Here is a 25,023-nt window from a genome sequence, read left to right on the forward strand (position 1 = left end):
TGGATACAAGTAGACAATAAACACATGAAAAATCCTTCACATCCTCATTCATTAGAGAAATGTAAACCAAAACCACAATGAGATACCACTTTCACACACACACAGGGTGGTAAAACGAAAAAACAATAACAAGTGTTGGTGAGGATGTGGAGAAACTGCAACTCTCATACACTGCTGATGGGAATTTAAAATGGTACAAGTTCAGTTCAGTCCACTCGCTCAGTTGTGTCTGATTCTTTGTGACCCCATGGACTGCAGCATGCCAGGACTCCCTGTCCATCACCAACTCTCAGAGTTTACTCAAACTCATGTCCATTGAGTCGGTGATGCCATTCAACCATCTCATCCTCTGTCATCCCCTTCTCCTCCAGCCTTCAATCTTTCCTAGAATCAGGGTCTTTTCAAATGAGTCAGTTCTTCACACCAGGTGGCCAGAGTATTGGAATTTCAGCTTCAGCATCAGTCCTTTCAATGGTACAAACCAGTTGGAAAACAATTTGCCAGTTTTTCAAAAAATTAAATATAGACTTACCATATGACACAGCAATTCCACTCCTAGGCATATACCCAAGAGAACTGAAAACATATTCATAAAAACTTGTAGACAAATGTTCAGAGCATTTCCAACAGCCCAAAGTGGAAACAATTCAAATGTCCATCAACAGATAGATGATTAAACAAAATTGCTACAACCATGCAACAGAATATTCAGTTCAGTTCAGTTCAGTTCAGTCGCTCAGTCGTGTCCGACTCTCCGCGACCCCATGAATCACAGCACGCCAGGCCTCCCTGTCCATCACCAACTCCCGGAGTACACTCAAACTCATGTCCACAGAATATTACTCAGCCATAAAAATGAAGCACTGACATATATGCTACAACACTGATGAACCCTGAAAACATTATGTTAAATGAATGATGCCAGACACTAAGGCCACATATCATATAATTCCATTAATATGAAATGTCCATAAGAGACTAATCTACAGACAGAAATTAGATTATTAGTCACCAGGGGCTGAGGGTAAGGAGTGAATAGGCAGTAACTGGCTAACGAGTATGGGATTTTGGGGGTGATGAAAAAGTTATGAAATCAGATAGTGATGATGGTTGCACAACTTTATGAATATACTAAAGACTACTGAATTACATACTTCATAAGAGTGAAATGTTGTGGCATATAAATCATATCTCAATTTTTTAAAAAGATTAACTGGGGCTCTTTAACCTAACAGTTAAAAAAATCCAAAGGGTGAAAAAAGCCACCAATGATTGTGTAACATGTTTTAAATTTCCTTTTCTTTCACTGTAGCAAGATAATTGGCAACTTTTTCAGGTTCAGTCAGACCCTGTTTTCTGGCACTCTGAGGGAAAGTCAAATAGATTTTTTCTGAAAAGAAGATGCAAATATAAAGAGGTAATGATTTAATAAGCTGCAATTAAAAAACAGCAGTTACTCAAGCACACACCTAGGGGCTTCTGTATGAAGAGGGGTTAAGTTACATCTGGGCAAACCTTTTTCAAGTACAGTAGTAGTTTTTGTTTTAAATTCTCACTTGTAAGACAGCTTAAAAATTGTAAAAATTTCCCATACAATGTCAAAAATGCTGTTTCTCAAGTCAGATCACATAAGGTTATTTTATCCAAGCTCTATTTGAAAAGTAATATCAATTGTGCTTTCTAAGTCTACCTATACATTCCCATAAAAACATGTGTTCAGTACAAACCATATGGACCCTTTCTCCCTTAGGAGGAGATGTCATTTTGACAGAGTCACTCACCTATATGCTGTTCTCAACCAAAGCTGGGCAGTCTAGTGGAAAATCAATGGAATTTTCAATCTGTGAGACTTGGTGTTTGAACTCTGCCTCCTCCACTTAATAGCCGTGCAATCATGAGCAAGTTACTTAACCTCTCTAGGCTTCAGTTTCCTCATCTGTAAGTTGAGGTTAATTACATCTATCTCATTCAAGTTGATATACACAAAGCGTCTAGTCAAAGAAAACAGAGAGAGTTGTTAGTCGCTCAGTCATGTCTGACTCTTTGCGACCCCGTGGACAGTAGCCCACCAAGCTCCTCCATCCATGGGATTTTCCAGGCAAGAACACTGGAGTAGGTTGCCATTTCCTTCTGCAGGGGATCTTCCCAACCCAGGGATCAAACCCAGGTCTCCTGCATTGTAGGCAGACTCTTTACCATCTGAGCCACCAGGGAAACCCCAGTCAAAGAAAAGGCATTCAGTAAATGTTAATCTCCAAGATGTATCAATCTACTTTCCCAGTATTAATTAGTACAGTATAGTGAACAAAAGGCACCATTTCGGATTGCTAAATTTCCCCAATGCTTTGATGTTACCACTTGAATGAGAAATGTCACTGTGAAATTAGTAGAGTTGTATAAAGTGCAGAATGGTTATTTGAGGTACATGTATCACTTATCAAAATCTTCAGGGTAAAGATAGACAAGACAAAGCTGTTTAAAGATAATTTGAAAAAGCATATTCAATATACTTTTCATTTAGAAAAAGCATTAAGCCTATTAACTTTAAAATACAAGCAATAGAAGGTAGAGTTGAAAAACACTGGTGTAGAAAAAAGGATTCAATTTGTATTCTATAATCTAGAATTGTACTGTTGTATGTGGTAGCCAATAGCCACAGGTGACTATTAAAATTTTAATTAAAGTTAATTTAAAAAATTCAGTTCCTCATACTAGCCACATTTCAAGTGCTCAATAGCCACATGTGGCTAGTGGCGACCAAACAGTGCCTATCTAGAAGTTGTTTAAGTGAATCTCTCCTATTATTTTATATTGTTTTCAGATAGACTCCGCTGCTCCTAAATATGAAGAAGCAAAATAAGATCCTGTATAACTGGGGTTTTTAGTATAGATTCTACAAGATTTCTGGAGTGAACATATCTCCCCAAACACTGCACTTGAGATGTACTTCAATCTCTTAATGTCAAAATGAACTTTCTGGAGTGAACATATCTCCCCAAACACTGCACTTGAGATGTACTTCAATCTCTTAATGTCAAAATGAACTTTTGTTTCAGGCTATCGTTTGACATCTGCTTTTAACTCCTATCAAATGACTAAACCAAGTTTCCTGTAACAAGTTTTGTGGCCCAAAGGATTAGAGGTAAGCGCACAGAAATCTAGATGACCAGGTCAGAAATGAAGATGAGATCATCACATGTAAGATTATAAAAATCAATTAACATGGTAGATAAAACATAATTAGTTTTTAAGGTATGTAACAGAGCATGGATAGAATATTAGTTAAGACAGGCAAATCTGACTTAAGTTATGCTATTGCTGTAATTGTATTTATACTAATAGAGGAGAAGAATAATAGGAAGTATAAAAATACTTTTGGATTTACACATAAATGTATGGTTATGTAATATTCAGGGAACTAGCACTGTAAACACACACACACACAAATACCCTCCAAGAGACAATGTGGAGAGCTGACTCCAGGTGGAACAGCAGGCTAGCTTTCAGTCTTGCAGCTGGCTGATCTTTAGTTCATTCACATTTCTTTCTAGCTGACACCTTCAGGAGAAGAAGGTAAAGATTCAGAGTAGGTAATGCCAGTAATTGAGCTATTCTGCTATGGTAGGTTGAAATATAAAATGAGCTTGTTAGTAGGTAATATGTCCATCAAACATCCCTGATTCCAGAGGTACGTGTACATGATGGACAGAGATCAGAAAAAGGGTGAGAAAGTCATTTTACATTATTTGTGAAAGTTTTAGTGACTCAGTTGTGTCCAACTCTTTGCAATCCCATGGATTATAGCCCTCCAGGCTCCTCTGTCCGTGGAATTCTCCAGGCAAGAATACTGGAGTGGGTTGCCATTTCCTTCTCCAGGGCATCTTCCCAACCCAGGGATCAAATCTGGGTCTCTTGCATTGCAGGCTGATTCTTTACCATCTGAGCCACCAGGGAAGCCCTTACATTATTTAGTAAGCTGTAAGTGTAAATTTTTTAAAAGATGAAGTAACAATATTCCCAAGTTAAAAACAGCTGCATCAAAATATATTAATCCTAGCTATTTTCTAGTATCTGTAAGTTTGAAGCAATTAATTAAAAAAGAATGGGACAGGCAGACAGACTGACAGCAGCATTAAGTAGCAAGTGATAAGTTTTTAAAAAACTAGAATATTAAAAATAAGTTACACAGCAAGTCAATAAGGGGGTCATTTAGTAGGGGCAATTAGCTTGATATTAAGATAGAATATGACCACTAATTTCAGAACATTGGCTTTTAAAAGTTTAAATTATTTAAAACTTTAAATTATTGTATTTAAATTTTAGTCCACTATTAAGATGGAAAATTGTTACACAAATTAATTTAGAAAGACTTCAAAATGAAACAAAAACTTTTTGACAGTTACAGAAAAAAAAAGCTTTGATACAGTCAATTAAACATAACAGCTTGTTTCTAGGCAATACTGGATCCTATTACTATAGTTATCAGACTTTCCAAAACTGTGTTCTGCAAAGCACTTATGTCCTTTGAGACTTCAATAGATGGTTCATGAAAAAGGGGTGCTGACATCAAGTCTCAAATGCTTTGATCTATTTCCTTTTTGCAGATTCATCATGTACATCATCATCTTAAATTTCTAAAATGTTGGGCAGTAAAGACATTGGTCACATCTCATTTAACTCCACAACCCCCAAATTTATTTGATTATGTCATGATCCTGTGTGTGTGTGTGTGTGTGTGTGTGTATGTTTTGGAGGGAGAAGATGGTTTTTGGGACACAGACACATTTTGCAAATTTTCAGAGACTTCTCAGTTGAAAATACCATATGTACTATTCAAAGTTGCTTAAGTACTAGTATCACATAATAGAATAAAATCCAAAGGATTGTATTTCTAGACAGGAAAATCCAGCTACTCGTGACATAATCAACCAAAACAAACATAGTGGTAGTAATGGGGAGGGAGTTGTGCAGTATTAATTTCTGTCCCTAAAAGTGGAAATTAACAGAAGTGACCCTAAAATATAAAAAGAAGCACAGATTTTGTTTCGGTACTTTTTAGAAAGTGAGTTAAAATTCTACCTATTGATACTATATATTAAGTTTATTTCTTCACAGACACACCTCCTTCAAGAGGTTGACATATACAGTATATCATATTTCATCAATTACTAGACACCATCATGTGTTAAAGATACACTATTATTTTATATATCACTAAGGGAAAAAAACTACCGCTAACTAAATGACATGCCATGGGTTGTGAGAGGGCTTCCAATTTAAGCATTACTGAAATATGAACATACTTTCTCTTCTTCCTTCCACACATACTCCTCAAAATGTTATCTGTTTCCCCCCTTTAAAGACACTATCGAAGAGGGGAACAATAAAAAAAAAGGGTAAGATTCAAGAGATTTCTGTTCACCTCACCCTTACAATTATATTCTGATATTACAAAGGTTCTTTTAAAACAGGTCAACCAAATAAACCATTTTTAATTGTTCTGTTTGATTCTGGAAAAATTACCCCAGAAGAAAAACACAGAATTTACTAAAATAGTTGTGTTTGAGAGATGATTCATTGTAACTATTAAACACTTAAACCATGTACTGAACCAAATGCTATACATATATTATAATTTAATTCCCATCAAAACCCAATAAAGTAGGTATTATTTTTATGCCTATTTTACAGATTAGAATGTTAAAGCATAAAGATTTTAAATAACTTGCATAAGATTACAAAGATATTAAGTGGTAGAGGCAGGGCTCAAAACCAGATCTTCATGGCTCCAGAGTCTGTTCTTTAACACTTTGCCATACATTCAAATTATCCCACAAAGTGGAATAAGTAAAACTGAACTATTTAATTGCTAGTAACTAACTTATTTGCTTAAAATAGCCAAATGTATTGAATGATAGTTATGTTTTATACGGATACATTTTATACTGTTTTATACAACATACATATTTGTGTTTGTTTTGTTAACTGACACACTTTACTTAACAATAAGATTTACTTATCTTGCTATTTGGTATAAAATTGAAAAACTAGAGTAACTGAGATTTGATAATTGTTCCAGATTAATGACACAGGAAACTGTTATCAACTCCTAAGGTGGCGGGGTGGGTGGAATGTGGTGCCCGTGTAAGTCTAATGCCAAGTATTAAAATGCAATTACTTGTTTTTTTCTTCCCATTACATGAAAAAAACGGAGTGGGATGTGTAAAATATTACATTTACTCACTTGCATTCCAATGCTTTAAAGCTTGTTATCCACCAAAACCCATAAACAACTGAGCACTATTACACTCATGCATTACCAAGAGACCACCAAGATGTCACTGTTGTACACTGTAATCTGAAACCACTGGGTCTAAAACATTCAGTCTGCACTGGACAAACTGGGCCACGTGAGGTCACCCATCATTCACAGCCTAGCAGATCACACGTCCCTGAGTATGGAACGCTAGAGCAAATCTTGTCAATGATCACAATGGCATACATTTTTTAGTGGATGATAAATTAAAAAAAAATCTTTACAACGACTCTTCCGCAATTCAGACTTCTGATAAATGATCTTATATTTTTGATCATTCTATAATTTATGAAATGTCATGCCCTTGGTCAAGGGTACACATCCCAATTATGCCACTCTTTTTATATAAAAATAAGATATATTCATTGTGATTTTCAAAAACAATGATGAAAAGGCAAAGTCTGCCTATACTTGTTTCTGTAATTGGATAGGCTTCTCTCTTTATCTTAAAATTTAAATGTATCAAAGAAGTTTCTCATTTTGGATTAACCCTGTGAGTATAGGATCAAGCTGCCAAAATAAAGAAAAGTTTCCTAAATTTAGTTTCAAAAAACTGATAGTTAATATTATAATCACTGAAAACAGCAAAGTGTTCAATAATGTGTCACAGTTACTCGACAGTTGACATGTAACAATACCTTTCCTCTCCTCAGATCTTCACTTGGGGGAAAGAAAAAAACCTGAAAAGTGGTAAAAATGAAACAGGAAAAGGAAAAGAAACTTAATAAAACATTTTTTTCAAAATCAAAGATCACACTTTAATAGAATGTTTTTCCCTACAGATGAAATATAAGAAATCTAATATTGATATAGTGGAAATACTACAGAATCCAATATAATCTTTGAGATAACAAATAGTTGCACATCCAGTGAAGGTTTCCAAAACAAGGGTCTTGTTTTTTGTAAATATTTATATAGTTAACATTTTTCAAAGCATTATGGGTACATCTTATTTAAAGGAATTCAAGGTAGCTTTTATATTTTTACATAGCACATTTCTATAAAGCAAAGAGAATCTCCTTAATCTTATTCTTTTGGAAACTCATTCATATTTACAGGTTTACTATAATTTATCTTTACTAAAACTGAAAAAGTGTCACTTTAAGTCAGGCTTAAAATCCAGTAAATGTCCCTAAGAGCAGAGGGAGATTAGCCGCAATCCCTTGATATCCATCTCCTAAACAGTCAAATATTCAAAAACACACTACCATCTTAAATAATTCATTAGAGTTTTGAATTAACCTGGAGTATTTAGGAAGCTATTTTGTTTTTAATTTTGTACCAACCTTGACTTTGCTTACATAGTACTTCCTTTATTATTCTAAATTTGCTTCTTTAAACATTTGGCATAGTTCTAGCCTATCATGTTCTGACCCATGTTTGAGTTCAACCACAAGGGTTTTTTTGTTTTGAGCACTATGAGACCCATATGAGGTCAAGAAGACATATAAAGGAATCAAGAAACTGCCTGTACTTTTGGTGAGGTACTCAGTTCTTTTAAGATTGCCCATATTTCAATTTAAGATTAAAATGATAAGAATAGAAATAAGACTGACAATTACCCTGTTCCTGACCTTCATAATTAACTCACTGGTCATCTAGAGTGCCTATATTATGTATATGCCAGGCACTGTGTCAAGTGCTAAGGATATAGAGAAGAATAAAAAAAGTCTCAGCTTTGAAGAATTCAGTCTTCTAAGGAAGAGACTATATAGAGAAGGACCCTGGAATCTTTTAGCCTGAAGAGAAACATTTTGGTGTTTTTACTCAATGACTTTTTAAAAATGATTTTACTTTAGTAAAATACAATTATTCACTGATGAGAACTTTCTGGGGAGAATATTAAGTCCAATATTAGACATCCAAATGAAAATTTTCAACCTTCTCCTTACTGGTTTCAATATTTTCAAATTTGTGTCAGAAGTAATTTACTTGAAACAGCTGAATAAGCAAAAGCAATAAAATATCTAAAGACAATTTGTTAGAATCTAATTTTAATAAATCTAGGCAACACTGGCTCTGATTGAAATACCTTATGCCAGAATTTCAAGAAAATTACTTGAAAATGGCAAGTTGTGGAAACCTATCTGCCAGGTTCTGGAAACCATGACAGTTACTGAAATAAGTAGGTTTTAACAAATGAGACATCTTATAATACCGTAATTGTTTCTGAAAAATACATGGCCTCTAACTATTGGCTTATTTGTTTATATTGATTTTTTCCACAAAAGATATGAAACACCTACCCTAGTATAAAGTAAAGCACATGAATTATATTCATCTGGCTTTTAATTATGGCTCTGCCATTTACTATCTATAATCTTTGTGCCCTTAACTTCTGAAATCAGTTTCTTTATCTATAACAATGGAGACCAAAATCCTACTCTGTTGGGGGATTGGAAGGATAAAATGAAATAGCATGAGCACAGTATCTGGCATATAGTAAGTGCTAAATAAACATTAGTTTTGTGTTTTCTTTATCCAAATGTATGCTACATAGAAAAAGGATCAGGTGGAATCTTACTTTTTTTTTTTAACACATTGATAAATGCCAAGCAGAAATGTGGACTGATTACGAGTAGCAAATGTTAACGTTTGCATCTAAAAATCAGGCTCAAAGCAAATTCAATTTCTTTCCACAAGGTCGGCAGTTTGAGAATATACTTTATCAACCTTTTACCTATTGTACTGAAAGCAAAAAATTTTTCTGAAAAAAAAAATGAATGAAGAGAGTCCTGGACGCATTGTTTTTTCACACTATCCATTCAAAAGATGATTAAACATTCTAAATTTGATTTCCTTACAAAAATTTTACAATATTCGACCGGCTAACAATTTTAAATGAAATTCTCTTAATTTCGCCAGACTTAAAAACCTTATTTCCTTTTTAAAAAATATATTTTTAGGAAACATCTATCAATGTGTTTTCCACGGAAGAACAGCGTTTCGTTTAGGTTTTAAAAATATGATCCAAGTCGCAAAATGCAAAGCACCAACCGTAAGCACTATTACAATTCTGCGATAAGGAGAGCAAGTAAACATTTTACTTTCTTCAGCAGCGGAGGTGACCAGGCAAAAAGTGCAAAGTGATTGGAACTGATCCCCGTCCCCCTCCCCCTCCACACTACCCAAGAATGCAAGTGTCCCGCATCTCAGATCAAAACTGAGCCTCGGTCTTACTGACGTAACCAGTAACCCTATCCACCTCTCACACTGCGGAGGCCGGCAGGGCAGCGGCTGCCGCCAAGTACACCACTCATCAGAGCCTGCCCCATTCCGCCCCCGCGCTTCAGTCATGCTTTCCAGAAATGGGGTCACTCACTCAGTAACTATCAAACACACGCAGCCTATCATCCTGTAATCCCCCAAAGTCCGCGGTGGGGATAGGAGACAGCAAAAAGTCAAGAAGGAAGAATCACAGACGCGCCACCATCAGGAATTGATTTTCCGCTCCGAAGAGGAGCGCTGATGCCTTGGAATGGGTCTTGTCTGGATTATTTTCACAGACCCCGAGTTGGTTCTGGGACAGAAGCGGCTGCGAAGAGCCGGGGAAATTCTGTCTGGCCCTGTTTGGGTATATATCGTTTGGGTTTGGGTCACCAGGGTGGGTCACCAGATCCCGGGCGAGGTAAACCAGAAAGCCCTTTATTGCAGCCGCTGATCTCCTTGAATATCACTGTATCATCTCCGCGGACAGGAAACTCAAGCTAAACTCGAAGAGACGGGGTCCTCAAGCTCAGCGACCTCAGAAACGGGGTGGGGGTGGGGGTAGAATGGAGAACCTCAGGCTTCCACTTTTTCCTTTGCAGCAGCAGAAACTGCTGCGGCAGATGGGAGGGGGGCCAAAGCCCCTCGACTGTCCTGCACCCCTTATCCGAACCCCCCCCCACAGGTCGCCACCCCTGCCCTGGGCCATTCCTGCCCACGCGCGCCCGGTTCCCCAGGGTAACCCTGTCCCCTGGCCGGACTCCATAGTCCCCGCTCTCCAGTGAACCCAGTCCACACCCCTCCCGCATCCCCCAAAGTCACCAGGGTCCAGGGAAGCCCCCGACCAGGCAGGGCCAAACTTCCCAACTCCTCGCCGGTCCCCGCTCCGCGTCCTGCTCCCCCCACGCAAAGTTGCTGAAAATCGGCTTCTTGCAAAGCCCCGGCGCCCACTCCAAACCCCACGCGCCACCACACCACAGCCCCTCGAGCGAGGGAAGGGAGCGGGGGTGTGGGTGGGAGGAAGAGAACGGCAAACAGACCAACCCCAACTACCCAGACCGGAATCCCGAGCCGAGGGGAGAAGCGAGCAGCAGAGGAAGGGGCCGAGTGGCCGGCTCCCGGGAAGAGAGCGAACCGGCGGGGGTGCGGGGAGGGGGCGCGCCGGCCCCGGCCGCCCGGCTGCACTCACCTCAGCGCTGTCGGATGGGCTCTCCACAGCCATCTTCTGCCACGGGTCCGCCAGCTGCGCCAGCGGCATCTTCCCCCCCGGCCCGCCGCCTTCACCGCCTCCTCCCTCCCCGCCCGCCCCGCGGCCGGCCCCGTTCCGTCGCCGCCCGAGCCCCACGGCAGAAGCGGCGGCAGCAGCAACGGCGGCTGCCCGAGAGAGAGCTCGGCGCCGACACCGACCCTCGAACGCCGCGCGCCCGGCTGGAGACGCCCGCGCGCCGAGCGAGAGCCTCGCGCCGCTGCCCGGCACCGGGTCTCGCCCCTTTCTTCCTCTCCTCCTTCCGCCGCCGCGACTCCAGCTCCGCCCCCCCCGCCGGTTCCCGCGCCCGCTCCCAACAGAACAGCGGCCCCCGCGCGCTCCCCCACTTCCGCTCACAACATGGCGCCTAAGCGATACCTGTCTCTCAGAGCGAGGCTCGGCTGCCGCCGCCACCGACGCGCGCACCCGGGGGCGGGGCCTGGGAAGACACGCCCCTGGCCGCGGCGCTCCTCTCGTCCCTCCTTCCTCGCCCCAGCTTCAGCTTCTGGGCCTCGCCTTCTTTCAGGAAGGGCAAGCGGAGAAATCTGGGGGCGTCGGCGGGAGGTGGGGGAAAGAGCGGGAAAGGAGGAGGTGCGAAAGGCTGAGTTTCTAAGAGCCACGGGTCTGAGCAGGTTGAAGGCCCCTCAGGGATGTCGAGAATAGTGGTCCCCACCCATCTAGGCAGAGGCCGGCGAGGCGTAGAGGGTGCGGTACCGTACCAAGGACCCGGGGAGGGGTCGTGGGGTCTTTTCGGCCCGATTCTTCCGTGGGTGCATGTGGGCGCGCCGAGTCTATTGGCACATCTCCTAATGGCCCAGGACCCACCCTCTCCCAGCGTCACACGATGGGCTTTCACCTGCCCCTCCACCCCCCACGATGGGGACACAGAAGGCTTCGTGTCCTGCAGCCGCTCGGTTTGAGTCAAGGCTCTCCAAACTGACGCTTCTGTGTTATATGATTTTTAATATCTGGAATTACTTCGTCTTGCATGAGTCGACCTCCCCCCAAGTCCGCAGAGCCCTCGGGCTTCAGGCGTGACCCTCCAAGCTCGCCCCCTGCCATCCCTCCCGGGTTCTCCGCAGCCTAAATCTTCACGAAGGAGAAAACAAGGAGGTTCTTTAAGGCTGCCAGTCTCGGCAGAGGTTGGGGAGTTATTTTAAAATATCTTGGTGGCAGGAGTCCGGGATTCCTGCTTTTCTGTTGACTTTAAATAAAAGATTAGATTAAAAATCAGTCTGGCGGTGAGTGGAGGAGGGGAGAGAGGGAGGGCTTCTAACTCCTGCCCAAGACAGGGAAGCCCTAGGTTAAGGAATCCCAATCCCCAGACGGCGATGGGGCGCCAGAAGACGGGGAGAGCGTGAAGGGAGAGGCCTGGACGTCTGGGGTGGGTGGGGGTGGCGGTTTCGACCCCAAGTTCCCTGCGCCAGGTGCCCGGCGAGCTCAGTGCGCCCGGGCAGAATTGTGTAAAAGTCGCCGGGCTGAGTGGAAAGCTACCGCAGCCATTGGCTAACCGCCCTACAAAGAAAAGGAAAAAAGTAAAGGGAAATCTCCAAGCCGGCCCGTGCTTCCATCCCCTCAGGCCTCTGCCCAGGCGTCCGGGTCCTCCCACGCTCGGCGACCACAGCGCGTCCCCCGCTGCGCTCCTGAGCACGCCTCTTAACAGCTCCTTTCATCCTCCAGGGACCCACACACCTGGAGAGCCCTGGCCTTCCTCCCTAACGCAGGTGTGAGCATGAGGTTAGAGCCCCACACCTAGCTGCCCAGCCAGGTCTGTGCGGGCGGTGCAAGGTTTCTCTCTGGGCCGAGAGAGGCAGGTGTTCGTTTTTTCTGCTGCTTTCGCTGGCGCGCCCCTGGGCACAGGCTCGAGGCCCGGGAGCCCCCTGACCACCTGAAGAGGCTCCATCTGTTCAGGGAGCCTGAGGAGGCGGCCGGAAATCCTCGCTGCGCGCCCTCTTTCGCAGCCTTGGACTCAGGGGGACAGCTCAGTGTTGAGCAACATCTGGGCAGGCTCAGAGTGGTCTGTGGGGTGGGGGGTAGGGGGGGAAGGACGGAGCTCGTGATTTTGTCACCTCCCCCAGCATGCTGATTCAAGTGCTGCAAATCCAATCTGGACCCAAACCTCAGCTAATTTGGCAGCCACCGTCTCTGTAACTCCTGACAGTAAAACTAGCCTGCAGTAGTTTGAAGATAAGGAATTGTATATCGTTTTGCATTTATGCACAAAGTGCCAGATTCCTTACAGTGAAAAGAAGTCGGTCAGTTTGGTTAGTTTAAGGTAAATTAGTCCCCCCCAACGGTGATCAATTATGCCAATTAACATTCTTTCTTTAGTAAAAACGTACAGCTGAAAAGAGTCATCATGTGTCTAACACTGTCCAACGCTAAATATTCCACTCAAAGGGTGAGCCAACCTGTTTAAAATAAATCTAGTTGTTTGCATACTGAAAAGTTGATTTCAGTAGGAAACTTGATTCAGAGGAATAACTTTTAAAATAGCGAATTCATCTGAAAAAGTAGTGTGAACAGTGGTCACATTGCAGGAGTTAAGCATTAAATGAACTTAATAATAGGCTAAAGTACCACTAGCACAGCTGTCCTGCAAATAGGCTCAAGTTGATAAGTATGTGAATTGATTTGGGAAAACACTATTCTCCTTCCTTTTGCCCAAAAAGAAAAGAAAGAGATTTTTTTCTTTTGGTTAACAATAAACTTTTTGGCTGCTTTCATTTATTAAATCCAAGAGTGGTGCAATCACTCACTCTTGCTGGGAGAATTGGGGAAAATCAAATAAGGCTGTGGGATTTGTCTTGCGGGTGGCAACAAAAGGAGTTATTTGAACATAGAAGGTGATAGTGCCCTGAACAGGATTACTTCCCCCCCCCCCTTTAAGAAAGGAAAACTCTTAGGTGTTCAAAGAATAGCTGCCTCTAGAGAGCACCTGTGCAGGGTAATATGGGGTGGGGTGGGGGGTAGGGGGGGAAGGACATAGCCACTAGCTACACCGTGAGCACTTAAAACAAGGTTGGCTGGTTGCTACTGAGATTTCAAAGACTTAGTACCAAAAAAGAGTGTAAAGACCTCAGTAGTAATGATGAGTAGATATTTTCAATATATTGAGTTAAAATATTTTGTTAAAATCAATTTCCTGTTTCTTTTTACTTTAATGTGGCTACTATAAAATGTATACTTACATATGTGGCTTACTTGTCATGACTGGCATTATAGCTGTACAGGACAATTCTGCGTTAGCATTTTCCTTTAACACTGAGTCTTTTATGTATTCCTAAAGTCCTGTAATGTTAAGTGATATTGGAAAGTTATTACTTGAAACTACAGCAAAGGGAAACAGCAAACCTCAGTCGAAAATCTGGTACTAGATTTCCAAGAAATTCCTGATGTATGACAGGACAACCAGATTTAACCTCCTCTGTCCCCAACAATTTCCTGCTATAATTATAACCTTTGTATACAAGTTTAAATGGGCATTTACTTAACAAAATAACATTTGTTCAAACAAAATGGAGTTACATCAGTCTGGAAAAGTTACAAGATGACTAAACTATGGCTCATGGCACAATCTCCACTTCATATACATCCAGTGCTCCCAGTTACAGGTTTGTCCCTATAGAAAACCCATTAAGTGTACTCGTCAGTACCTCTCTGAAACAGGTGTTATCCCTCTACATTATCTGAAACATGTTTACTTTCCATACAAAAAAGTAATCACTCGAGACTATTTAACTATTTCTTTGCAGTAAGAAAGAAAGATAAAACTTGGGCTCGAAGTTTATCTTGCATAAGACAATAATTAAACAAAATACATGGTGACATATTTTTTTCATGTGTATGAATTTCATCTTTTCTTTGAAATTTCCCAAGTAAAAATTATTAAGAATAGTTTCCTGATTGACACACATCTTAAGAGACAACAGATATTTCTAAACCTATCTGGACATTTTATTTGAAAGAAATCAAGTTTCAGAAAATGTAAGATCTTCTCCTATAGATATTAAAGTTCAATGATTCTGGAATTGCATGTGATGCAAGATGCTCATAAAATCTATAAGGAACTAAGGGGAAGACGATCTATGACACAAATACTTGAAACGTTTTAACATTCTTCATGGTAAGGCACTACAGGATCACAAGAGCAGAGCTAGGCCTATGTCTAAACTCCAGGTTCCTTTACATCTCTAAGCTTCAACTTAAAGGCCTAGAACTGGCATGTAATAGTTGATCAATAAACAATGGCAAAATAAGCTTAGTTTTCCTCATCTGAAAACAGGATAACAGTGCCCCCACTTGTAGAATTTTGTGGAAGATTAAATAGAAATAATGTCTGGGATGCATTAAGCACAGTGCCTGCCGCATAGGAAGCATTCAATAAATGGAGCTATTGTTACCAACTTCAGAAAGGGAATATTCCTGCATACATAATATAATTCAAAGACTTTACTCCTAAAAGTTATTTCTTTCCATTTGTTGTGTGATCATTTCATTAGGGTATAATCTATTTCTTGAGGGCACTCTCATAGTGATATGTGACACACACACAAAATGATACTGTAACTCTGTGGAATTCAAATAAAAGAGCATGTAGGGTAACTTACTGTTCTGTTTTTCAAGCCATGTATGTTGAAATGCAAATGATTACAGGTCAGTTGCCTCATAGGCTATGATCAAAACTTTGTTTATGTAATGCTCAAAAGAAACTACAAATGTGTGATTCAAAGTTAACATTACCTGACTCATACTTACGCAGTGAGGACAGGAGAAACAGGGAAGTATGGAAGAGAGGTCTGTGTCAGACATGCTTTAATGTTTTCCTTTATTGGTTTCCAAAATGTTTAATCCTTAGAGGTGTCATTTTGTTTCAGAGTTGTTTGAAGGGGAAGAATTATGGGGCTTTGAAACTTGACAAGGAATTGAGAAGAGCCATTCCTGGAGCTTTAATAAGCTACTGTTTTCCTCAGTTTTCATTTTACTAGCACAGAAAAGACCCACTAAATGTTCTTGTTTATAAACACTAATTCATAAGAGGGAGATAATACATTAAAATTTCATTTTCAAACTGATATTAAAAACAACTGCTTTAACATTAACCAAAAATTGCAGTATAAAGTACTCCTTCAGAGGATAAACATTCCCATTTTATAACTATCAATTTAGTTTGGTTGGTTAGAGCAGTGGTTCTCAAAATTTTTTTCAGTCCACAAACCATTCTGAAACAAAAACCCAAGAACCACTAGTTCCTACTCACCACTATGGAGAAAAAAAACAACTTTATGGAACTGTTGTTTTAGAACGTGGCTATTATTGTGGGGGGGGTTATTGTTAAAATTTATATTTGTGCTTTTGAATATAGATTTGCATCTGCAACCTGAAAAGATACTTTTAAAAAAATCCTAACTTTTTTAGTGACGTACATTTAAGATCAGTCTATGATCAGACCTCAACTGGGGAAATGAAATTTGGGTAAAGCTATGGCAGCAAATAGAGCTCTATTCCTCAACCACCAACTGAACCTTGGATCTCCATGCTTGGGAAATCTGCAGCTTTAATCCCAAAGATGTGTCAAAAATTATGTGAATGGGGGCAGTGTCAAATCAGGTCTGTTGCAGATAATAAGGCGTGTTTGTAAATGAAGTATATTTTAATCAAACAACACGTTGCTTATGATTTCAGTAGCTTGTTTTCAAGTCATGTTTCAGGTAAGTAGTAAATAAAATAAATGCTTTGGGGAAGCATAAATATTAAGAAATTTCTTTACTTAAAAAATTGAATTTAAATAACTTACAACTGTCTACTAACTGAGGGATGAATTCTGTAGGTTAAATGAAATTTAAAGAAACCCCATCGAATGAAACTATATGCAAATATTGAGTGTGTGTGTGTGTAAGCCAATTAATAAATCAATTAGAAGTTGCATTGGCAGTTTTGGACACTTTACAGCAACAGACAGACATTTATTTCATAAGTACTATTTGTCAGGTGCTATGATAAGTGTTTAATATGGATTAACTCCTTTAATCGTCATTGCAATCCTAAAAAATACTAAATATATATTAATAGCAGCTAACAGCTTGTGAGTACTTGCAAATTGTTAAATGGTTTACATATGTTACTGTGTTTCTAACAAGAAGTATTGTTAGCAAAAGTTAGTGTTGTATTCTCATAAAGAATAAATGTTTTCCACTATAATTAATTATTTCAAAAAATTTCAGGACATTGCTTGGGGGAAATATACCATAAGATGTAGTCAAATAAGTACTTAAAAGTATCCTTGTTAAATATATCTGCGTGTCATGTTGCTTTCTGGATACAGCAAACTTCTATGACTATCATTTTGAAAAAAAATGAAAATAAATTTTAGTTTCTCCAAAGATCAATGTAAGACTTTTGAAAGGATGCTAAAGGAGATAATTTTCACATGAAAACTTTTCCTTCCATAATTCATCATTGGTCTGTAGACCACTGTTTCGGGTTGAATTCTGTCCACCCCACCCCCCATCATATGTTGAAATCCTAACACACAGTGCCTCAGAAAGTGACCTTATTTGGAAACGAGGTCATTGTAGATATAATCAGTTAAGATAAGGTCACACTTGAGTAGAGTGGACCCCTAATCCAATGTGACTGTTTACCTTATAAGAAGAAGGCCATGTAAAGACAGAGGATTGGAATATTGCATCAACAAGCCAAAGGTTGCTGGCAAACCAGCGGAAGCTAGGAAGGGGCAAGGATTCTCCCACAGGTTTCAGAGGGAGCATGGCCTGCTGCCACTTTGATTTTGAACTTCTAGCCCATAAAATTGTGAGCAATAACTCTCTGTTATTTTAAGATAACAGTTTGCTGTGCTGGCAAACTAATCCAACATAGAAAAGATTTTCACGGGAGGTGTGTGGAGTTCCTGCAGCTGAACTTTGGGGGCAAATAAGTGGGGCCTGCTGGGAACAGGACTTCTAAAACGACAAATATGTCTGGAAGGCAGTGGTCCAAGGCCATTTTTGCTGGCTATAAACGGGATCTACGGAACCAAAGGGAACACACCGCTCTCCTGAAAATTGAAGGTGTATATGCTTGAGATGAAACTGAATTCTATCTAGGCAAGAGATGTGCTTGTGTGTACAAAGCAAAGAACAACACAGTAACTCCTGATGGAAAACCTAACAAAACCAGAGTAATCTGGGGAAAGATAACTCAAGCTCATGGAAACAGTGGCATGGTTCGTGCCAAATTCTGAAGCAACCTTCCTGCTAAGGTCATTGGACACAGAATCCATGTGATGCTGTACCTTTCGAGGATTTAAACTTCTTGAAAATAAATAAAAGTGTGGATTTGTAAAAAAAAAAAAAAAAAAAGAAAGAAAGAAAAGATTTTCACTTATACACTTGCATAGCATTTTCACTTCTGAAAACACTCCATCTACTATTAAGGAATTCTGAAAATAGTTGGTGCACCTCTGTAATGACTATGCAAAAAATGATAGATAAGAATTTGAACTATGTTTAAAAATGGACTAGGACTAGCAGTTAGAATTTAATTCCTTCAGGTTAAACACTGCTAACAAAAATAATCCCTGATTTTTATTTATAGATCTCTGGAATCAGATTATTCTATATAAGCAATCTCACCCCCACCACTCAGTGTATTTATTTATTAGATTGAAGTGAAAAAAATATAGCATCTTAAATCTTTCCTTCTCTCTAAGGGGTCTGTATTTGGGCCGATTTAGTTTTTCATTTAGAAAATAACTTGCCTCTACTTCTTAAGGTGGGTTTTGGCATTATCATCTACTTAGTTCACCAAATTAGAAATCAAGGTTTTATCCTGTCATCCTACTGCACTCCCTTTCGCCTCCATCCTGCATTATCTGACAGCTAGATTTTGTTGACTCTGCTTTCTCATCTGTCTGGATTCTGTCAAACTCTTCTACTCTAGCACCCCTACCAAAGTTTGCCAGATCCAGCCTATATTATGACATCTCCCTTTAGAAACTGGGCTTTCCTGGTGGCTCAGTGGTAAAGAACATGTCTGCAATGCAGGAGCCTCCAGAGATGTGGGTTCAGTCCCTGGGTGGGGAAGATCCCCTGAAGGAGATAATGGCAACCCACTCTGGCATTCTTGTCTGGAGAGTTCCATGGGCAGAGGAGCCTGGCAGGCTGCAGTTCATGGGGTCACCAAGAGTCGGACATGACTGGAGTGACTTAGATGCACACATGCTTTAGAAGCTTCCTGACTTTCACTCGTTCTCCACACCATGGCCAAAAGTTGCTTCCTAAAATGAAAATCTCATCTTGTTTATCCCCTGCTTAAAACCCATGGTGGCTTTCCTTACCTCAGGATAAAGTTCCAGCACCTTTGCATAGATGCAAGACTTCTGCCTTTTTCTCTAGTCATTAATGGCAATTGAAAGTGAAAGTTGCTCAGCCATGTTCGACTCTCTGTGACCCCATGGACTGTAGCCTGCCAGGTTCCTCTGTCCATGGAATTCTCCAGGCCAGAATACTGGAGTGGGTAGCCGTTCCCTTCTCCAGGGGATCTTCCCAACCCAGGGATCGAACCCAGGTCTCTGATATTGCAGGCTGATTATTTACCGTCTGAGCCACTAGGGAAGCCTTAATGGCAATTAAGAAGGAATAATTAAGGATTTATCATGGCTTTTCTTGTATAAACTGTATTTCAGGCCAACCCAGTGAGTGAAAGTTGCTCAGTCGTGTCTGACTCTTTGCGACCCGGTAGACTATACAGTCCATGGAATTCTCCAGACCAGAATACTGGAGTTGGTAGCCTTTCCCTTCTCCAGGGGATCTTCCCGACCCAGGGATTGAACCCAGGTCTCCTGCATTGCAGGTGAATTCTTTACCAACTGAGTTATCAGGCCAACCCAACCATGTAATATTAAATGATGAAAATTCTTTACAGGATTACTCTGTAGAAGGAATGATAGACTTAGAAAATGATAGATTTTGAAAGCCAAAAGTCTCCAAGCAATAAATGCTGGAGAGGGTGTGGAGAAAAGGGAACCCTCTTACACTGTTGGTGGGAATGCAAACTACTACAGCCACTATGGAGAACAGTGTGGATATTCCTTAAAAAACTGGAATTAGAACTGCCATATGATCCAGCAATCCCACTCCTGGGCATACACACCAAGGAAACCAGAATTGAAAGAGACACATGTACTCCAATGTTCATCGCAGCACTGTTTATAATAGCAAGGACATGGAAGCAACCTAGATGTCCATCTGCAGACGAATGGATGAGAAAGCTGTGGTACATATACACAATGGAATATTCAGTTCAGTTCAGTTGCTCAGTCGTGTCTGACTCTCCGCGACCCCATGAATCACAGCACGCCAGGCCTCCCTGTCCATCACCAACTTCTGGAGTTTACTCAAACTCATGTCCATCGAATCGGTGATGCCATCCAGCCATCTCATTCTCTGTCATCCCCTTCTCCTCCCACCCCCAATCCTTCCCAGCATCAGAATCTTTTCCAGTGAGTCAACTCTTCGCATGAGGTGGCCAAAGTATTGGAGTTTCAGCTTTAGCATCAGTCCTTCCAATGAACATCCAGGACTGATCTCCTTTAGAATGGACTGGTTGGATCTCCTTGCAGTCCAAGGGACTCTCAAGAGTATTACTCAGCAATTAAAAAGAATACATTTGAATCAGTTATAATGAGGTGGATGAAACTGGAGCCTATTATACAGAGTGAAGTAAGCCAGAAAGAAAAACACCAATACAGCATACTAACGTATATATATGGAATTTAGAAAGATAGTAATGATAACCCTGTATACGAGACAGCAAAAGAGACACAGATGTATAGAACAGTCTTTTGGACTCTGTGGGAGAGGGCGAGGGTGGGATGATTTGGGAGAATGACATTGAAACATGTATATTATCATATGTGAAACGAATCACCAGTCCAGGTTCGATGCATGATACAGGATGCTTGGGGCTGGTGTACGGGGATGACCCAGAGGGATGATATGGGGAGGGAGGTGGGAGGGGGGTTCAGGAAGGGGAACACATGTACACCTGGGGCAGATTCATGTCAATGTATGGCAAAACCAATACAATATTGTAAAGTAATTAGCCTCCAACTAAAATAAATAAATTTTAAAAAAACATAATGAAGGAACTGATTCAGGCAACAACTGTAAATGAATCAAGCCATTAGATGAAAGGTGGATGGAGAACTTGAAATTGGAAGGATCAGCTATCACCACCTAAACACAATGATCCATCTTAGCATAAAAAAAGGTGGGACAACCAAGCACTTCTGTCACACAATAGGAAGCATATGAGACCACCTATGAGGTATTCTTTCCAAAAACCTGAAATGGAATTAAAGCCTCTAGAGGTGTGCTGTCCAATATGATAGTCACTTGTCATATTTGGCTATTTAAGTTTAAATTAAGGAAAATAAGATTTTTAAATTCAGTTTTTAAGTCCCACTAACCCCTGGAGTTGGTGATGGACAGGGAGGCCTGGCGTGCTGTGATTCATGGGGTCGCAGAGAGTCGGACACGACTGAGCGACTGAACTGAACTGAACTGAACTGAACCACATTTCACTTGTCAGTTTTCACCTGTGGTTAGTGGCTATGGTATCAGTACACATTATAGAATATTTCCATTGGGGCAGAGAGTTCTATTGGACAGAACTGATTCAGAGCTAAATTCTATTTTTGGAAAAAAAAGGGGTTAAAGAAAGAAATTAAATGACACTAGAAGCAAGCAAGTAGAGTAGTATGAAGAATGTGATATATTCTTCAGGTTTAGGTAGTTTTGGGTCTTGCTAGACCCAAAATATGGGTCGTGTCTTAGGTCCTATCTTCTACAAAATATTTTATTTTTTAATTGTGATAACAGACACATAAAATTTACCATCTTAACCATTTTGCAACCCCAGGAACTGTGTAGCCCACCAGGCTCCTCTGTTCATGGGATTCTCCAAGCAAGAATACTGGAGTGGGTTGCCATTTCCATCTCTGGGGAGCCTTTCTAACCCAGGGATTGAACCCGTGTCTCCTGCATTGCAGGCAGATTCTTTACCACTGGGCCACCGGGGAAGCCCCTTTAAAAGTGTATATTTCAGTAATGTTATGTATATACACATTATTGTGCAATTAATCCATTTCCCTTGTGGCTTCCCTGGTGGCCACACCTGCAATGCAGGAGACCCGGGGTCGATCGCTGGGTTGGGAAGATCCTCTGGAGAAGGGAATGGCAATCCACTCCAGTATTCTTGCCTGGAGAATCCCATGGATGGAGGAGCCTGGTGGGCTACAGTTCTTCTTGGGATCACAAAGCGTTGGATACGAATAAAGCGACTAACACTACTACCCACTCCAGTATTCTGGTCTGGAGAATTCCATGGACTATAGAGTCCATGGGGTCTCAAAGAGTCGGACATGACTGAGCAACTTTCACTTTCAGAACCCATCTCCAGAACTTTTTCATCATGCAAAACTGAAACTCTGGACCTTTTAAACAACTGCTCTCATTTACCCTTCTCCTCTACGTCCACCACCATTTCTACTTTCTGCTTCTGGGAATTTTACTACTTTGGATCCTCTTATAAGTAGAATCAGGCTTCCCTGATAACTCAGTTGGTAAAGAATCCACCTGCAATGCAGGAGACCCGAGTTCAGTCCCTGGGTTGGGAAGATCCTGTGGAGAAGGGAAAGGCTACCCACTCCAGTATTCTGGCCTGGAGAATTCCATGGACTGTATGGTCCATGGGGTCGCAAAGAGTCGGACATGACTGAGCGACTTTCACTTTCACTTTTCATAAGTGGAATCATATATTATTTATCTTTTTAATGATTGGCTTATTTCATTAAGCATAATGTCCTCAAGGCTCATCCATACATAGCATGTGTAAATTTCCTTCCTTTATAAGGCCAAATAATATTCCACTGCGTGTATATACAATTTGTTTATCCATTCTTCTGTCAATGGACGCTGAGGGCTATTTCTGAATAATCCTATTATGAATGTGAGTGTGCAGATCCAAAGTTCTTTGTCAGTATGGTAGATTGCAAAATGGCCATACGTTATTCCCTTTCCTGTATCCATGCCCCTTTTTGATGTGTGTGTATTTTCTCTTACCAAGTTTATTTCCTTCCAACTTGAATTTGAAACAGCCTGATGACTAGCTTTGCAATAGCATGAGATAGCAGTATGGTACTGCTTCCAAGTCTGAGCCTTAAGAGGTCTTTTTTGGACATCTGTTTGCTCTAGCCTAGGTTAGACTATTAGAGAATGAGAGAGCACATGGAGCAGAGATGAGCCATCACATATGAGGTGTGAAAGATGGACATTCTACATAACGGATAGGTAGCAATTAAGGAGTCATACAGTTCGAATGGTGAGTTTTATCAAAATTCATTTTGACACAATTCCAACCATTGTCAGCAGAGTTGACTTGGCAGCCATACTGTCAGATACTGAGTGAGCCCACAAGAGACTAATATAAATGTCCAGCTGAACCCAGCCCAAATTGCTAACCCACAGAACTATGAGCTAGACAAATGGTTGTTGTCTTAAGCATTTTTGATTGGCTATGCAGCAATCGATAACTAATACACATTACTTCTCTTTCAACTATATGCATTCTTCCTTGGAGATCTAATCCAATTGCATAAGGACTTCAATGATCACTACCATACTGAATGACTCCAACTCACTCTTCCTAGCTTTGCTCAGCTCTATCTTGAATTTGGAATTCCATATTTAATACTCCATCTGGATATCATGTGTATTACTCTAAACTTACTATTTGGAAAGCTGGATTTGTCATCCAATATTCAAGCCTTATATCCTCTATTGATGCTTCTATTTCTGTTGGTCGTACTACCATTCTTTCAGTTAACCAGTGAAACCTCAGTGCTATCTCTGATTCCGCTCATTTCTTCCCTTAGTCAGTCAGATGACAGTTTTCAAAGTTATTTTTTGCCATATTTCCTCACTTTATATCTATAGAACTATTCACTCATCAAAACTTCCTCATTATTCTCTCATCTCTGGCCTCTGCATCCTCAGATTGATCTGATACACTGATTTTATTTATTTTCAAAATATCTAGTTTCCTTTACATGCACTTTGCTGCTAAATAAGGGAAAGGACTTTGGATAAGGGTGGTTTGTTTGGGGAAGGAGTGAAGGTGAAGGTCACATGAACACAGTACTTCTTAAACTTTACCTTGTATGTGGATTGAACTGCCAGGGAATCTTGTTAACAATGCAGGTCCTGGTTCTCATACACTGATTTTGGATTCATTCTTCTAAGATACAGAGTGATGAGTTCACTTCACAGGTTTATTCATTACAAGCATGTTTTCCTTGTATGTGTGTGCTCAGTCGTGTCCGACTCTTTGCAACCCCATGGACTGCAGCCTGTCAGGCTCCTCTGCCCACGGGATTCTCCAGGCAAGAATACTGGAGTGGGTTGCCATTACCTCCTCCAGGGGATCTTCCCACCCAAGGATCAAACACGCATCTCCCTTGTCTCCTGCATTGGCAAGCAGGTTCTTTACCACTGAGCCACCTGTTTTCCTGTCTACTGATTTGAACATCTGGGTCATCTCCACTGATTCATTCCACTGATCGTTTGTTTGTTTTTTTCTCTTGAGTGTGGGTCAGGTTTTCCTATTTCTTCCTACATCTAATAATTTGGGATTGTATCCTAGATATTGTAAGTGATGTATTCTAGAGACTCTGGATTCTGTTCTGGTCTTCCAAAGGAAAATTTTGTTTGTTTTTGCAGGCAGTTAACTTGGTTGAGCTCAAATTCCAAACTCTCTCCCTCATGGTGGGCAGCAGCTAAAATCAAAGTTCAGTGTTTTTTTTTTTTTTTTAAACCTTACCTGGGTTTCTTGGAGTCTTCACTGTACATGTGTGCAGAGATTTAGGCAAAATTTCAATACAGAACTTAAATTACTTCCTTTCTGTCCCTCCCCATTCACAGATTCCTCCCCCCAACCCATCTCCAAATTCTGTCCTCTGATTCTTTAGTCCAATAAAACTGCAGGTTTAGCAGCCCTCCTTGGTGTAGACTGGAACTTGCCTTCAGGCAAAAAGCTGTAAAATGAATATGGCAAACTCACAAGGAGTTGATGCTGTCCTTCAAGGGTTGACCTCCCTCTAGTACCTTCCTGCTTGTTTGCTTTCCAGTGTCTACAGGTAAGATTAAAAAAAATCTTGTCCAGGATTTAGAGTTGTTATTTAGAGAAGGATGGT

The 25,023-nt window shown here is 40.7% G+C and overlaps 1 protein-coding gene and 1 pseudogene across 8 annotated transcripts in view; one reads left to right on the top strand and one right to left on the bottom strand.

The window, feature by feature from the left end:
* RPS6KA3 (ribosomal protein S6 kinase A3) overlaps positions 1–25,023 on the bottom strand; it is a 161,437-nt gene that overhangs the window by 100,415 nt on the left and 35,999 nt on the right. For 2 of the 8 annotated variants that reach the window (XM_088833879.1, XM_088833880.1), the window contains exon 1: positions 10,713–10,784. The exons of 3 other annotated variants lie outside the window; for them this stretch is intronic. Coding sequence is in view for 1 of the 5 variants with exons in the window: in XM_055393806.2 (XP_055249781.1) it covers positions 10,713–10,781 (69 nt within the window). In the remaining 4 variants the exon portion in view is untranslated. Of the gene's footprint in view, positions 1–1,781; positions 1,992–10,712; positions 11,110–11,147; positions 11,180–25,023 lie in introns of those variants that run through there. 3 more of the 8 variants (XM_088833881.1, XM_055393806.2, XM_088833882.1) reach the window with 3 other exon arrangements.
* LOC148773239 (large ribosomal subunit protein eL33 pseudogene) lies at positions 17,746–18,078 on the top strand (annotated as a pseudogene).

Source organism: Moschus berezovskii, chromosome X, assembly GCF_049115385.1.
Source record: "Moschus berezovskii isolate FMDL1 chromosome X, NW_MosBer_1.0, whole genome shotgun sequence".
Lineage (NCBI taxonomy): Eukaryota > Metazoa > Chordata > Mammalia > Artiodactyla > Moschidae > Moschus > Moschus berezovskii.